The following is a 15696-nucleotide window of genomic DNA, read 5'->3' on the forward strand; positions in this document are numbered from 1 at the left end:
CTTTCTGCTTTCTTCATGTAGCATTGTCAGCAAGACCAGTCATAAGATTTCCTTCATCCACCTCCCAAATGGTGAGAGCTGCTTCCAAAGCTCCAGAGGCTAATCTGATCTGTCTTTGTCACCTGTATAGGTTGCGGATAGTCAGGGACTTGTTTCTCCTCCTCCTTGTTTTCCTCTTTAGGAAGCAACAGAAGATCCTGCATCCCTCTCCCACACATACAACCACTTTCTCTTTCTTGGGGTGTGTATGTACCTCTCTGTCTACTCAGCCTACTCAGAAACAAAAGAGTGGGAATAGTCACAGGGCTCTTTTATGAGACATATCTTCATTCTGCTTTGTCTTCCTTTGTCTTTCTGTGCACAATAAGAGCTGAGGTGGTGGTGGTGGTGGCGGGGGGGGGGAGGGGAGATAATTGCCTCTTTCTCATTAAGTAACTGGTAATGGGAGGCACAGCCTCAGAGAATCAGAAAACCTGGACCACTTCCAACCTAAGCCATAAGAAAATAAAATACAGAAGTAGATGAGTGGTGGCAGAATCTTTGTGGATGACATTGAGCCTGTAGGTGATACTACCTAATGCACAGCTCCAAATGATTTATCTCTGCAGGAAGTGAGTAAAGCAAAATAATAATAATTTAAAAAAGAACGAAACACTCTCATGTTGGAGTAGATGTAGCTCAATATGACTTTTTTTCTTCTGCCACAAGATTCCTTGGAACATATCAAGGCCCTGCTTATTAAACATGATAGTGAAACCCAGATCTTCTTGATCAAGTTGGTTGACATATGAATGCATCTATCTCCTCAATAAAGGATGAATCCACAGAGACCTTGCGTGAGTTAAGCAGCACTGGCACTTTGGGGCATAATTATGACCTCTTGAGAGTTTTTCTTCCTCAAAACTCTAAGTTGACAAAGCATCTCTTTATTCTTTGGCTACTGGGCTGATGATAAAACACAAGTTTTATCCCAGGAAAAGTAATACCAATGTCAGGTTACAAATTAAGATATGTGAATCAATGGTGAAAATGAGCATATAACAAGGGTATAGACAAGACCTTGTGTGCTGGGCTTTTGTGAAAGTACTTGTTCAGGTGTTACAGAAAAATATGTTTTGTGAATGATCCAACAACCCAATGACTTGAAAGCTTCCATTCCTTTCCCTTCCATTTATATGGAGAGTGAAAAGATATACTTCATATTTATAAATGCATTTAATTGTTTTCCACAGTGTAATTGTTCTTTTTCCTATTTTAAACATTTTTAAGTAACTCTACAAATTATCCAGAGAACTTCAATTATTGGAAGGATTTAAAATGTAATGCATAATATTAAAATAATTTTAAATAAACCATAGTCTTAATTGAATCTGGGCTCAAGGAGAAGACATTTGTTTAAATTGTGATTTAACAATCCTGATTTATTTGAACAAGTTGCAGAAGCATTCCACATAGCAACATATACTTTTCCTCTTATATTCAGGAGGGTCGGGGTGAAAAGGCCTTGAAGTTAAATGGTGTAATAGGAGTAACAAAATAATATAGTGATTTATAGTACTATTACTTGGACTTCTGTTCTAATAATACAAGTAGGTACAGGTAGTTAAGAACGCCTGGGTTAAGAACACCCAGTTTAAGGATGACCCATAATTAAGAACGGAGCCTTTTGTAGCAAAATTCAAGTAAATGCACAATGATTCAAGTTAAATACAAAATGTGTTGAGTTAAATAGACAATACTACTTATACAGTATTATACAATAATACTGTTCCAGCTTACATACAAATTCAACTTAAGGACAGACCTTGGGAATGGAACTCGTACTTATACTGGGCACTTCCTATATTCTAGGAAAAGAAATATACTCAGTTGTACTTACAAAAAGAAGAAGGCATTTGTTCTCACGGATTGCTCCACAGCAACCAAGGAATCCCAGCAAGAAGAGCATAGCTCCCATAGCCACCATGATATATGCTCCAGTAAAGAGCAAAGGATTAGTAGCGACTATCTCTCGAAATCCCGTGGGATCAACTAGGACCCATATTCCAACTCCCAGGAGACAGGTACCACCCAGCTGTCATAAAAATGGAAGATTTAGATTAAAAATATTTTTTTTGGCTAGATTCCTATAGAGAGCACAATTCAAGTTAAAAGTTTTAATTCTGTAACTGTTGCAGTGCCAGCTAGCTCCTTAAGGTGCAAACATATTATGTTCAGAGAACAGAGATACCAAAAGCTGCTAAAACCTGGATGATCACAAGATAGCAGATTTCTTCTGTATTCCTTTGCTAACATCTAACAGCCATCAATTTTTGGCAGTCCTGATCCAATAGCCTTATCAGAAAAGGCATTTTCCAAAATTTTCCAGAATACGTTTCATTCTCAATATTGATTAATATTGTAATTATTTATAATGGAAAACAGCCCTCTTTTTAATAATTCCAGTTATTCATTACGCTTATTTACTACAAAATCTCATTTCATAGTTTCTTGTAACATTAGACCATCATTTCATAGGAAAGGAATACATGCAAACATTCAAGAAAAGCATTAATCCAAGGGAATAGATGACAATATTATAATCTTAAAATGCTCATTCCTCATCTTTGCAAACTTTTCATTTGGAGAGTAAAAAAACAACTTTGGTAGGGCTTCTAGAGGTCTCTTAACTGTATAGATATTCCTTATTCTGTGACCAGGTTCAAACATTGCAATAAGCTATCATTTTGTTTAATTATGGTTTGCTGAATAAACCACAAAATGGATGGGTTAAGTCATGTTTACCAGCGATCATTGCTGGATTCACTAAGCAGCTAACAGAATCAAAGAAACTACATTATGGCTTAGCATGATGTATGAATCCAGCCCATGTTGAATTTCAGCAGATTACAGCAGGAACACTTTTCCTGAATACTTCAGCTACACTCAATGATCTACATATACAGCCTATATATATATATATTATTTTCAGATGGCTTTTTCAGGAACAAAGGTAACATCAGAGAAAGGTGAACTCCAGAGCTAATGTATTTCATGGCATGGATTCTGGTGACAAGTGATGGTGTTTTGTTGTTCCTGGACAATATGTCAATGAACATACTAATATCACTATTTAGCCTAGTAATGCCTGGAACAGTTTAGCATGGTATACATAGCTTGCTGATTTCTTATATCCATATTTCATAAAAGCATTATCTCCCTTCCTTCATGCCTTCAGCTCCTGGTGATTGCCTGGACAAGTCCCTGGAGTTTTCCTGGTAAGATTTTTTGGAAGTGGTTTGCCATTGCCTCCTCCCTAGGGCTGAGATAGAGTGACCGGCCCAAGGCCACCCAGCTGGCTTTGTGCCTAAGACAGGACTAGAACTCACGGTCTCCTGGTTTCTAGCCTGATCCACTGCACCAAACTGGTTCTCTGTCTACCTACCTACCTACCTACCTGGGCTTATATGCCACCCAAGTCCCATCAGAGTGGCTTACATTTCCCTCTTTCAGTAAGAAGTTTATAAAGCAAAAGAAAAAATGGTATAGCAATTAACAGCTACAACCAATGGTATGAATATGTTTCAGCAAGCAAGGAATACTCAAACATCAGAACGCAATCCATGTATGCAGGCTTCCCACTCATATCAGTCTCACTCCCAGAACTCTCTTAAAATACCAGGTTTTAATGGTTTTTTTGAAGCTCCATTATGGAAGTTGGGAGAAAAGACACTAAGAAATTATTTAACGGTATTCCATGCCTTAATAAAATTATAAGTTGCCAAGGTACCCAAGTGATTGAATACATCTTACATCAGTTCTAGAATTGCAGTAACTCAGAGCTATATCCGTGGGCCTTATGAATAACCCATTCAAGGGCACCTTTTGCCTCATCAGTAATATCAGACTCCCAAGTGCTGTAAAATGTTCTGGCTACTTCTGATAAAAAGCAAATTGCTGGTTTCAGAGGTGGCAACCTATGAAATGTAAGGGGTCTTCTGCACTGTAGTACCTCTACCAAAGTATAACCAATTCATTAGGAACATGAAAAAAATGGCAAATCAAGAAAAACTTACAAATATGAAGAAATTGAAGACGAACATCAGATATTTCATGCAGCTTAAACAATCCCCTTCCATGTTTGTACAGGCTACACAGTCCAAATGATTCTGAAAAACACTGACAGCTCTTTAGAACTCTTTCATTTCATGTATGCAATTCCCATCCACTTCTTCTTAAGGCCCTGTGGAGTTCATTATACAGAAAGAGTGAATTTCACATTTGAATGAGGTAGAATAAACCAAGTTAATAGGTAATAATGAACATCTACTGTTCCCAACCTGTACTCTCCCTGGTGCATCAGGATTAGAATGAAAAGTTAAAGAGAAAATGCTAAAACAATTTACCATCTTGTTCAAAACTTAACAACCAAAGTTTCATCCTATTGTGAATTAGCACTGTGACCTCACTCTAAAGTTCTCGAGCACCCTAGTGTATATATAATAAAAGAACCTGGAAGTGTTCAAATAAGATAGGCTTTGTCCAAGCAGGTGAATCTAATGCATTGCCAGTACCCTTTATAAATTCTCCTCACTCCTCAAGTGTTGTAGCTACAATCAATGGTCCAACATTAGGCATAGATTTAAAAAACAGATGCAATGACCATCTCTCAAAGGCAGGTTTCCAGAATTATTTCATTTCTTCTAAACCCCTTAAGATCAAAGAGGTAGTTTGGACATAAGGCAAAAGAAGAATGGATGCCTGCACTCTTGATGCAAGAGGGACTTTGAGGATATTTTACCAACTATATCCCCCCTTTGAGTCAATGTTGACTCCTGGTGACTGCCTGGACTAGTCCCTGCAGTTTTCTTGGCAAGACTTTTGGAAGTGGCTTGCCATTGCCTGCTTCCTAGGACTGAGAGAGAGTGACTGGCCCAAAGTCATCCAGCTGGCTTCATGCCTAAGGCATGACTAGAATTCAGAGTCTCCCGATTTCTAGTTGGTGCCTTAACCACTACAACAAACTGGCTCTCTATATACCTATCATAATTATCCTGTTTGATCACCATACAAAGGTACGGGGACCATGCTTAAAGATCCTGCATCCTTTTTCCTCAGGAAATAAAACCTCAAACCAAGATGCTTTCTTTAGTGAAGAGTAAAAGTCCTCTTTGGAATTAGATTCAACTCCTGGTGACTTCATGGACATATCCATATGATTTCCCTGGCAACAACACAGAAGTGGTTTCCTCTTCCTTATTTCTGGAGTGTTTTTACACCTTTCCAGTCTTGCCTAGAGAGAGTTCTGGTGCGCACTGAAAGGCTAATGTTCCTGGCCTTTATTGTCGAAGGCTTTCACGGCCGGCATACGATGGCTGGTGTGGGTCTGGGTTCCTGGCCTTGTTTAGCTTCCTAGCTCCAAAAAGGCTGGCCTGGTACAACACCCACTGAAGCTAATAAAGGAGATCATATCTATTTATGAATTTATGGCTGGAGAAGCTCTTCTTTATATGGCTTCTTTATATAGCCCAGGTGAAGCAAGGTCAATTTGCAGTTACAGGTAGTCCTCAACTTACAACCATTAGTTTAGCTACTGTTCAAAGTTATGACAGTGCTGAAAAATGTGATTTATGACCAGTCCTTGCACTTATGACCGCTGCAGCGCCCCCATGGTCATGTGATCAAAATTCAGGCGCTTGGCAACTGGCATATATTTACAATGATTTACGATGCCCTTGGGTCACATGATTGCCACTTGTGACCTTCCCAGCCAGCTTACAACAAGCAAAATCAATGGGGAACTGTCTGAGTCATATAACAACCATGTGACTCATTTAATGACCACATGATTCACTTAACAACCACGGTGATTCATTTAACAACTGGCGCAAAAAAGTCATAAAATCAAGTGTGGTCATCTGATGCCTTGCTTAATGTCTGTACCACTTAATGATGAATTTTTCAGTCCCTTTTGTAGTCATAAGTCAAGGACTACCTGCATTCTGAGAAAACCAACCAACCTAATCAATCTTGAAGCTGTAGACTTCATGTCTAACTTCAAAAGTATTTTAAGCATAGTTATTAAACCAAATCAAAACTTTATTATGGTCACTGGCCAGAAATTAAGTTTAGTTATGAATGAACTAAACTTAGTTATGTATGAAAGTCATACAGAGCTTCAGTATTCCTGCTTTAGTACTAGTTGCTTAGTTATGAGATTGTGTAAAGTACAGACATATACACATACATCTCCATTGTGCTATTCCTTTTCATTGAAAGCAACAAAGAGCAAAAAACATGATTATGGCAGGATGCATTAGAAAGATGGGATGTCAACCAACACATGTTAAATACAATAACCCATAACCCATAACACACAATACTGTGTGTTTGGTAAAAAGTGCTCACTGCACTGAACAGTGGCTTCCTTCTAATGCCAAAATTCTGTTTAAAAAAGACATTTGGCTCTATTAAGCAATAAACACAGATATTATCTATGGGTTTGTAGATGCTAGGTAATCAATCCTTCTCCTGCATTATGACTGTTTTTCCTACTCCAAAGAATTTGGAATTGCTATATGCTAACACCACAGTTCTTCCCTGTGTGACCATGGAAACTGATCTGCTTTAGTGAAGCTTTTCATGAGTCCCTAAGCAACCAGAAATGCTCCCTCTGAAGGAAAAGGCATGATGGTGATAGCCAGAGGCAGGTACATGACCCAGTTCCACCGATCACACTGCCTGCATGTATGAAAAAGACAGTGAGCAGGTCATCCTGGATGTCCAGAAGCTGAGAAGAAAGCGGCAGGGATCCCAAATGCAAGCTGATTTTACAATGTTTGGGTATTCTCTGCACAAAGCACAGGAACAGAGCTGATATCTCTTCACTGCCTCCGAGGATTTTCATATTGTATTCAGAGGTGCCTTATGGAAATCTTCCCCAAGTGGAAATGAAATAAAAAAATGTCATGGTAAATATTCAAAAGGGTTTTTTTATGAAAGTCAAAGGGTGCCTGAGAGATTTCTTCTTCATATGTGTGATCTTTTTTAAAGGAAGAAAACATAGATAGAGACAGATGTTGCTGAATTCTTCTACACTCGCAGGTCTTAAAAGGGTAGTTTGCGATTCTCAATGGAACGGATGGAGCCTTGAGTTAGATCTCAAGGAGCAGGAAGCATTTTTTAAGAATAATGAGTAAAAAAAGTGTAACTATTTTTAAAGTTACAACTTCAATGTTTTCTTCATTAACTGGATAATATTTTCTGTCATAAATGTGGTGAAATGCCAGCTTTGAAACTGGGCTAGCTGCATTTTTTTCTTCATTAAAAATATTTTTGATTTGGAGGCTTTTATTATTAGTCATTTGTTCAATAGGTTTAGAGGCCACTCCACTCCACAAGCTTCTGAGCAGCTTACAACATTAAAAACAAGCAAACAACAAAATAAAGATCATTTGTGCCTGGAAGAATGCAGGTATTTAATCATATAAAATCTTATAGGGGCTGAGTACCACCCTCCCCGTGCCCATGTTTTTAATCCCTTTTTGAACATCGGGATGGAAGCCATATTGATTTTTGGGTGGGAGACACTGCAACAACAGAGAAAGCACGTTTCCTAGGTTCCAATCGAAGCCACCTGGAGCACATATTCTCACTTGTTTATTAATATACAAGTGTTTACCAATTTACTGTGTTTGTCTAAAACGGCCAGACCTAAAGCCTGGATAGAAATACTAATGATGTGCCAAAATGTGTACATTTTTCTTCTGCTTCATATCTTATTCTCACGTTTTCCAAACATTTCCTCTTCCACATTCTCCTGGCTGCATTTTATTGCTGGGGGCAGCCAAGAGTTGGTTTTGTTTTCTGTTATACCTTTTTCCATCACTCAGAAGCCTCCCTGGATGCCCACATTTCCCAATCTGAAAAAGTGCCACAGGAGAAGTTACCTCTCTTGGGACACTGTGGAAATTTGGAAGATTGTAAAATGAAGGATGGGACTAAAATATGCCCCCTTCACTACCCCATAATGAAATAATCACAGGAACATCAGCCTTAATTCATGATAGCTTCTCTGACAGTCTTCCCCCCCCCCCCAAAAGAAATTCTGAAGGAAATTCTCAAACTGAATGAGAATCGGTAAGAAATGCAGATTTTCCCTGCCTGGCATTAAGAAATTCTGTGCTTAAAAATGTAGCCATATTAGCAGCAAAAAAAGAGACAGGAAATAGTCTTGTGGCACTTTCGAGACTAATATAATATTACAGAGTAAGATGAACCAGATAACCATGGTTTGTGAAATTGTATGCCATAATAAGGCAATGAGAATTTTGGTTGTTCATAGTAGAAGGGCCTCCGAAAAGCAGTAGCTTTTGAAAGTGTTTGCCACATGTCTGTGGAAACAAATGGTAATTTCACAGTTGCTGGACACAGTATCTGAATCACAGAAAGTTTCATTTTATGTTCATCCTGAGAATTTTAATCATGGGAGTATATTACCTATCCTAAAATATTTGGCTGAAAATAGATGAACCTGCTCCTTTAAAGGACCTTAATTTGCTGAACTCTGTCCTCTTTAATATGTTAGATTATAAACTCTTCCTATAAAGTTTATAACAATATCTCATTGGTTACGTTTGTGGGTATATGTATTTTTTGCCATATTGATTGATTGATCATGTGCCTTCAAGTTGGTGTCAACTCTTAGCTATCATATAGATAGGCCTTCTTCAGGATGATCTCTCCCCAATATCTATCCTTTCAGGTCATCCAATGGCACACCCACCACCAGTGTAATCGAGTTTATCCACCTTGCTGCTGGTCATTCTCTTCTTCTTTCTTTCCATGTTTCCCGGCATTATGGACTTCTCAGTTGAGCTGGGTCTTTGCATAATGCATCTAAAATATGATGATTTGAGCCTCGTCATTTGTGTTTCAAGTGAGAACTTTGGGTTGATTTGTTCTATGATTCATTTGTTTGCTTTCTTGGCTATCTATCATATTCTCTAAAGACATAACTCAGCAATATAGTCTCTTTATTGAAAACCAGAATTAAGCATATACACAAAGATTTGTCTGCTGCAGTACACAGCAATCAAAGCCTATATATAGGTCTGTGTTCCAGGATTTAAATTCTAGCATTTTTCCTCCACCTTTCTGAGTGAAAAGATACTTGTTATAGCTTTGGAAGGCACCTGACAGATACTGACATAACAGGTCTGTTCAGTTTGGAAACTGATAATTCCTCCCTCACTATCTTCATTCTTGTCAGGACCACAGAGCAATTTGTCTGATATCCATAACTGAAAAGGTTCTACAGCCAAACAAACATTAATTGATCTATAAACACTTTAAAAAGAATGCGGTGATTACCAGAAGTTAGCATGGATTTATAAAAATAAGTCTTGCCAGATTAGTTTTATATTTTTTGATCAATAACTTCCTTATTATCTCATAAAGACTGTGAACATAATATATCTTGAACTCAGCAAAGCATTTAGTAAAGTATCCTATGACATTCCTGGCTTGAACGTCATACATAAAGAATGTTCTTCAGTAGTTCCTCATAAAACTGGAGTGATGTAACAAATAGGGTGCTACAGGCTTTGCCAATGAGCCTGGTACTTTTTAACATTTTCATTAATGTTTGAATGAAGAGATATAAAGAATGGATGAGATAGTTAATACATCAGAAAACACAAACCAAATCCAGAACAAATTTGAAAAGTTAGAAAAGTGGACTGAACATAATGAAGTGGAATAGAGACAAATGAAATGTTCTTTACTTAGAGAGGAAGAATCAAATGCAAAGTATAGGTTGTGGAACACCTGACTTAGAGAACAGCATGTGAGAAGAGGTTCTTGGACTTGTAGTTCATTAAAAACTAATATGAGCTGACAGTGTGCTGTTAGCAGCTGCTAAAAAAGTTGCTAAAAGCTGCAGTTTTAAGCTGCATCTATAGAAGAATAGTCTCCAAATTATGAGAAGTAATGATTGGTTAGGCAGCATCACAAATATTGAGTCTAGAAGCCATATTTAAAACAAAGATTCTGAGAAACTGGAATAGGTAAAAATGGCAGAGGATGACCAGGACCCTGGAAATTTACAAGGAGCCACTGAGGATATGTTTATTATTGAGAATAGAAGACAGAGGAGGATAGGATAGCACTTCTCAAATATCGGGAGGATATCATGCAGAAGATCCATTTCAACAGATGTTTTTAAGAGACTGAACAGCCATCTGCAGGGTTTGCTTTAATTTGAATTCCTGCACTGAGCAGTGGGCTTGACGTGATGCCATAAATGGCACCTTTCAAATGTTATAGATTCTATGCTTCCTAAACCTATTGCATGTATACATAGCCTTGAACATAATGCTTCCAAAAGATCGTGGATTTTGTCAATATTTGCCTATTTAAATTTTTCTGAAGAGAAAATAATGAAGACATGTTTTCCTTTAAAATGCAGAGAGCAATAATTTTAAAAACTCACCTATGCAGTTCTTGGAATGCCTTTGATAACCTCTAATAGTATATATGTCCCATGTATCTCTTATTGGCCAAGCTTATCCTACAAAAAGAAAATGTTCAATTAATATGCAAGTCAATAAAACACAATCTCATTAGATAAGCCCTTTACTGAAATACACCACCCTGATGAATGTATTCAGTCTAATTGCATGCTTAATTCGGTGTACATTAGCACTAATGAAAAGCTCTTAGCACCCATCAAAGCATCCAATTCCTCATAATCTGGATCATCAACCTTTGAATTGGTTCACAAGCCTACAAACCATATATCTCAAACTAAAACTTCATCATAAATTAACAACAAATATTAAATGTTAAGTCAATTCATCAATTCAAATTGTAATTCTTTTTTGGGCAGTAAATAAAGTATCAGCTTTCGACATCAATTCTAACCAACTACAGAACCTTTGAGCAGCTTTGGGTGAGTTACTATTTTTCAATTCAATTCCTTCTCTATGGATTTGTAGTAAGTTACTTCCTTCAACAACAATAGCTGTGAGAGAAACTAATAATGGTACACACTTTCAGAAAATCTCTGTTATGCAAACTACAAAAGTCCTTGAAAATGTGTTCATTTAAATTGATGATACTAATGCACTGTAGCACGTGAAGCATCAGATATTCAACATATTCAGCATAAATAGCAAACAATATAAAATGTCACAATCAGCCAGAAATGATTGTACCACGTCGTACATAACCATGTATGCCTTGTTATTTACATTTTTACATTTATCTTATCTAATTTACCTTTCTATTTCCTGGGTTGCTAGGATCCAGTAATGATATATTTAAAAAATTGTCAATAAGCAATCTTATTATAAATACCCACAGAAGGGTCACTTCACCCTGGGCACAGAGAGAACTGCTCCTGTCTGTGCTCCTGCACTCTGAAGATGCCGGTCACAGGTGCTGGCGAAACGTTAGGAAACAAGACTTCAAGACCACGGCCACACAGCCCGGAAGACCCACACCAGCCATCGTATGCCGGCCGTGAAAGCCTTCGACAATACAATAAGCAATCTATTAGGGCAATTTGTAATCCTACCTCATTACGGCTCCAAGTATTTATGTTCAAGTTGTTTGAACATATAATCTTAAAATTCTGTTTCCCATAAGTGACTGAAAATGTTACTGAGTTTATGGTTCTAAACTTACTTGAAGAACATGGGCAATTTTCTCAATGGCAGGACGTAAATAATGAAATCCCCCAAGAAACAGGGTTTGGAATGGCGCTTTTAACTTGTTCATAAATCATCCTGACTTAGGGGCAAGCGCTGAGTTCCCAAGTTTGTGGATGACTTCAAACTATTCAAAGTGGCAAAAAACCAAAACTGATTGTGAAGAACTTTAGAAGGATCTTTTTAAACAGAGTGAATGGTCAACCAAATAGCAAATATGGTTCAATTTAAGTAAGTACAAAGTGATCCACATTGTGGCAAACATTGTATCTTCACATATGACTGTTGGGATCTGAAATGTCTCTAATTAACAAACAAAAAAAAACGATGTCAGGGTTTTAGTGGACAGCACAGTGAAGATGGTGATGCAGCTATGAAAAAGGCAAGTTCTATGGTAGGGCATCTTAGGAAACATTGTGATGCTCTTATGCAAATGTAGGGTATGTCCACATCTGGAAATATTGTATATAATTCTGATGACTACATTTGAAGAAGGTATAGTAAAGATTGAAAAAGTGCAGAAGAAAACAACTACAATGACCAGGGGCTTCAAGCACCTTCATATGGGAAGAGGCTAGGATGTTTGGGACCTCTTAGCTTGATAAAAAAAGTAATTGAGGGAGAACTGAAGTATATAAAATCATAAATTGGCAAGGAGAAAATAGTCAAGGAGAAGTTGTTCCCTCTAGTTGGGAGAAGCCTGCTCCTAAATACCAGCTCCAGGACGACAACAGTTGGAGAGGGACATATCTGCATCTCCTATTTGTGAACATCACAAAGGTCTTTGGCTGGCCACAGTAAGAAGAGAAATGCTGGACTAAGATGGTCCTGGTCCTTATCCAGCTGGGCTATTCTTAACTTATTTTGCTTTTAAGTAAGCTCTATTTTAAAATTATTTTTAAACAGCCAAAAGGAGTGAGGATGCAGCTTATTGAGGTAGTAAATCTGTGCATGTAAAGCTGGAAACAAACTCTACTGATGGAGAGAAATAAATAGCTGGGCTATTACACCGCTGCATAATCAGATTTTTAAAAAAACACCATATAGTAGTATCAAAGATGAAAACCCCTTCTAGTGTAGGAAAAATGGCAAACACAACAGCCAGGATGAGACATACCAAAAGATTATGACATAGCCAGAGCAAACATTACTACTTAAAATACACATAAAAGCACCCACAGAGATAATGATCCTTAGCTTGTCATATTGAACATATTGCTACTATGGATTTTGGATTATTTATTTAATGAAGCACTAATTTATTTAATGAAGCACTAATTTTAACATGGAAGCCAACAAATCAACTTTCTGGAGCAGTGTTTCTCAACCTTGACAACTGTAAGCTGTGTGGACTCCACTTCCACTCCCAGAATTCCTCAGCCAGCATGTTCTTAATTAGGATATGATGTGAGATTCAGAGGTCCATACTAACAGCAACAGCACTGAAGCCACTCCTGTAAATAAAATGGTATGTTGGGAGGAGGGAGAACTAGTGAAAAGTGATTTTCACTAGTTGGCTCCATTTAATGCAAAAGGGCTTCTTAAGGAAATACGTGCATATGTGATTTGTGTACTCATTTTTGGCTCCTCCTATACCTTCTCCCATTTTTTTAGGCTGTCTGATGCACTTCCCTTGTCTTTCTTTTACAGAATCCCAGCCATGATGTTGCATTTAATTGATTTAGGCCGCAATCCGATGTATTCCAACCAGAAAACCCAACATGGTTTGTTTCTAAAATTGTACTATTAATCTGCTTTCACTTACCCCAAATGTCTTGCACCACAAGTACAGAAGTCGCTGCCACTTTAAAGTTTACATTTTTCTGCAAAGATGTAACATCTTTACGTAAACCTATCATTAGAGAAATAAAAAGTCTGAGAGCATTCCTGCCCCTGCTGTGCAACTGCATGCAAGTGCATATAATTATACTGCTACTAGTCCTCAGAAGCTTGAGAGAAAAAAGGTTTGTTTTCTTTCAATTCACCGTATTTTGAAATATTTACTGCGCTTCTGAGAGAGAAGAAACTTTGAGAAGTCACCCAGAAGCAGGAGGTGGTATATCGGTAGAAAAGATTACAGAGAACATTTGATGACGCTGGGTGAGATCAGGACAGTACATTGCTGAGGTAGAAAGCAAGAGGGCATTTCCCCCCATTCTACAGAACTCACCGTACAGCTAACTGAATCTTGCCACGGGGCTGACAATGGGATGGTGTCTTCCACCACATTCGAAGGCAGCAGGCCAAACCTGTATCTTTGCATTCAATAAAAAAGAACCATCAGCCAAGCAGCTGCATATACTGCCTGACGTGGCTGCTTCAAACCGCCTATTGAAATGGTGGGCACACTTTGGCCCTACCTTCCTTGGTGGCTGAAGATGAGGATAAGCTTTCCCCCAACTGACTTTAAAAACAATACAGAACTGGGAGTTAGCAATTAAAAAGAATTCTAAAACTACTAGTAGCAAACAACTGTGCTAAATTACAACTTGGTCAGCTTACATTTGTAAATAGAAATGCAAGATATGACAGACATGACTAAGCTGAGGGCCAGCTTTCTGGAACAATTAATCTCATAGCATCCTCTCTCTTCGTAAACATCATTTGACCTGCTCTTATGTATTTAGATTCTCCTTGAATCCTACATTAAATCAAAGTCCCACCAATGATGCAAATAACTGGATTGAAAACAGATGTAATTTTCTTACTGAAATCTATTCATTGAATGCCTTTTGAAGGTTCTCAAAATTGTTTAGCCTTTCTTGATTTTCCTATTAAAATGTTGATATTTTTGTCAAAATTATTAGTTCTTTGGATTATAACCAACTGAGGTGAGGTCATTTATAAGGATTAAATAAACAAATAAATAAAGGAGTTCCCAAATTATGCTTGGTCTTGGCAGTTATGAAACTGCCAAGTTAATTTGAATTAACATAGACTGTGAAGTATGATCTCACTAAAGATTTTGTTCCTCAGCAATTTATAGCCTTACCTAACATTGCTGGGGCAATCAAAAGCCTATCTTCATTTTTTATTTACTTTCACAGCAATGACTAGACAACATAATAAATTGTTAATATCAAAGTTTGAATGACATCCCCTTTTGGCTCCATGTTTCTAATCCAGCTTGAAACCACTGTTTATCTTATTCATCAGCAAATCTAGACATTTCCTTTCTAGCTGATCAAGACCACCATAACTGATTATTGGGAGAAATGTATTGGTGGATGCAGGACAAGTTTTGATGGAAAGAAATCAAGAACTGGACTGAGGTGATTATAACCAACTGAGGTTATAATTTTTCACATCCAAAATATTTACTTCCAATCCATGTTTATTCCCAACTCTCTTCATAGCTGTTACAACAACCCAAAAGATGCAAACCTGTGAAACATCCAGCTCTTCACTGAACTTCAGGAATGAAAAGCAACCCAGCCAGGCTGACAAGGACTTTTGGGGGAAAAAAATATCCCTTCTGCATATCTCTTCAAAATGACATTTGTCATAGCTTCACACAATACATTTAATCATATAATAAAGTTAAGGGCTCGTCCACATTTTCTTCTTAGCACCCAGCATGTAGATAACCTACTAAGTGTTTCTTGACCAGAATGCAACCCACTCCAGCCCACCTTGAAGGCAACCTCCACCTGTTGTTCCATGTCAGAAGTGTTTTCTGATGTCTACCCCCACAGTGCTCTGGGGGTTTGTCAGCTGCCCTTTATTTCTTGTAGGCAAATGCCTCCACTCCAAATAGCTACTTGTGCTCAGTGGGAGAGCCCCACCTCCTCCAATCATTGGCTGCTACCCTCAGCAGCCATTTTATCCTGGGCTGCCAAGGTAAAGAAACTTTTCCTACAGTAGACCAGTGAAATGCTTTACCTTTTTTTAAAAAACAAGTTCAGTGGCGGACCATAGAACATTTAGACTCTGTTGCTTTGTCTTGTTTTTAACAAGTTCACTGATGGAACAGTGAAAAGTGGACCTTTTCTTGTCTCTCTCTTTT

At 37.9% G+C, this 15696-nt stretch overlaps 1 protein-coding gene across 6 annotated transcripts in view; it reads right to left on the reverse strand.

Annotated features, from left to right (window-relative positions):
- Positions 1 to 15696, reverse strand: part of TSPAN18 (tetraspanin 18) — a 167782-nt gene that overhangs the window by 26432 nt on the left and 125654 nt on the right. For 4 of the 6 annotated variants that reach the window (XM_088145748.1, XM_088145744.1, XM_088145746.1 and 1 more), the window contains 4 exons: positions 10472 to 10549; positions 8790 to 8877; positions 4056 to 4148; positions 1880 to 2074 (listed from right to left, as the gene is read on the reverse strand). In XM_088145748.1, the coding sequence (XP_088001874.1) occupies positions 1880 to 2074; positions 4056 to 4148; positions 8790 to 8870 (369 nt within the window). In that variant the 5' untranslated portion in view covers positions 8871 to 8877; positions 10472 to 10549. Of the gene's footprint in view, positions 1 to 1879; positions 2075 to 4055; positions 4223 to 8789; positions 8878 to 10471; positions 10550 to 15696 lie in introns of all 6 variants that reach the window. The other 2 variants (XM_088145749.1, XM_088145750.1) reach the window with 2 other exon arrangements.

Source organism: Python bivittatus, unplaced genomic scaffold (assembly GCF_059951505.1).
Source record: "Python bivittatus isolate LINGU-HERP-01145 unplaced genomic scaffold, Pbiv_v1 ctg000480_np1212, whole genome shotgun sequence".
Lineage (NCBI taxonomy): Eukaryota > Metazoa > Chordata > Lepidosauria > Squamata > Pythonidae > Python > Python bivittatus.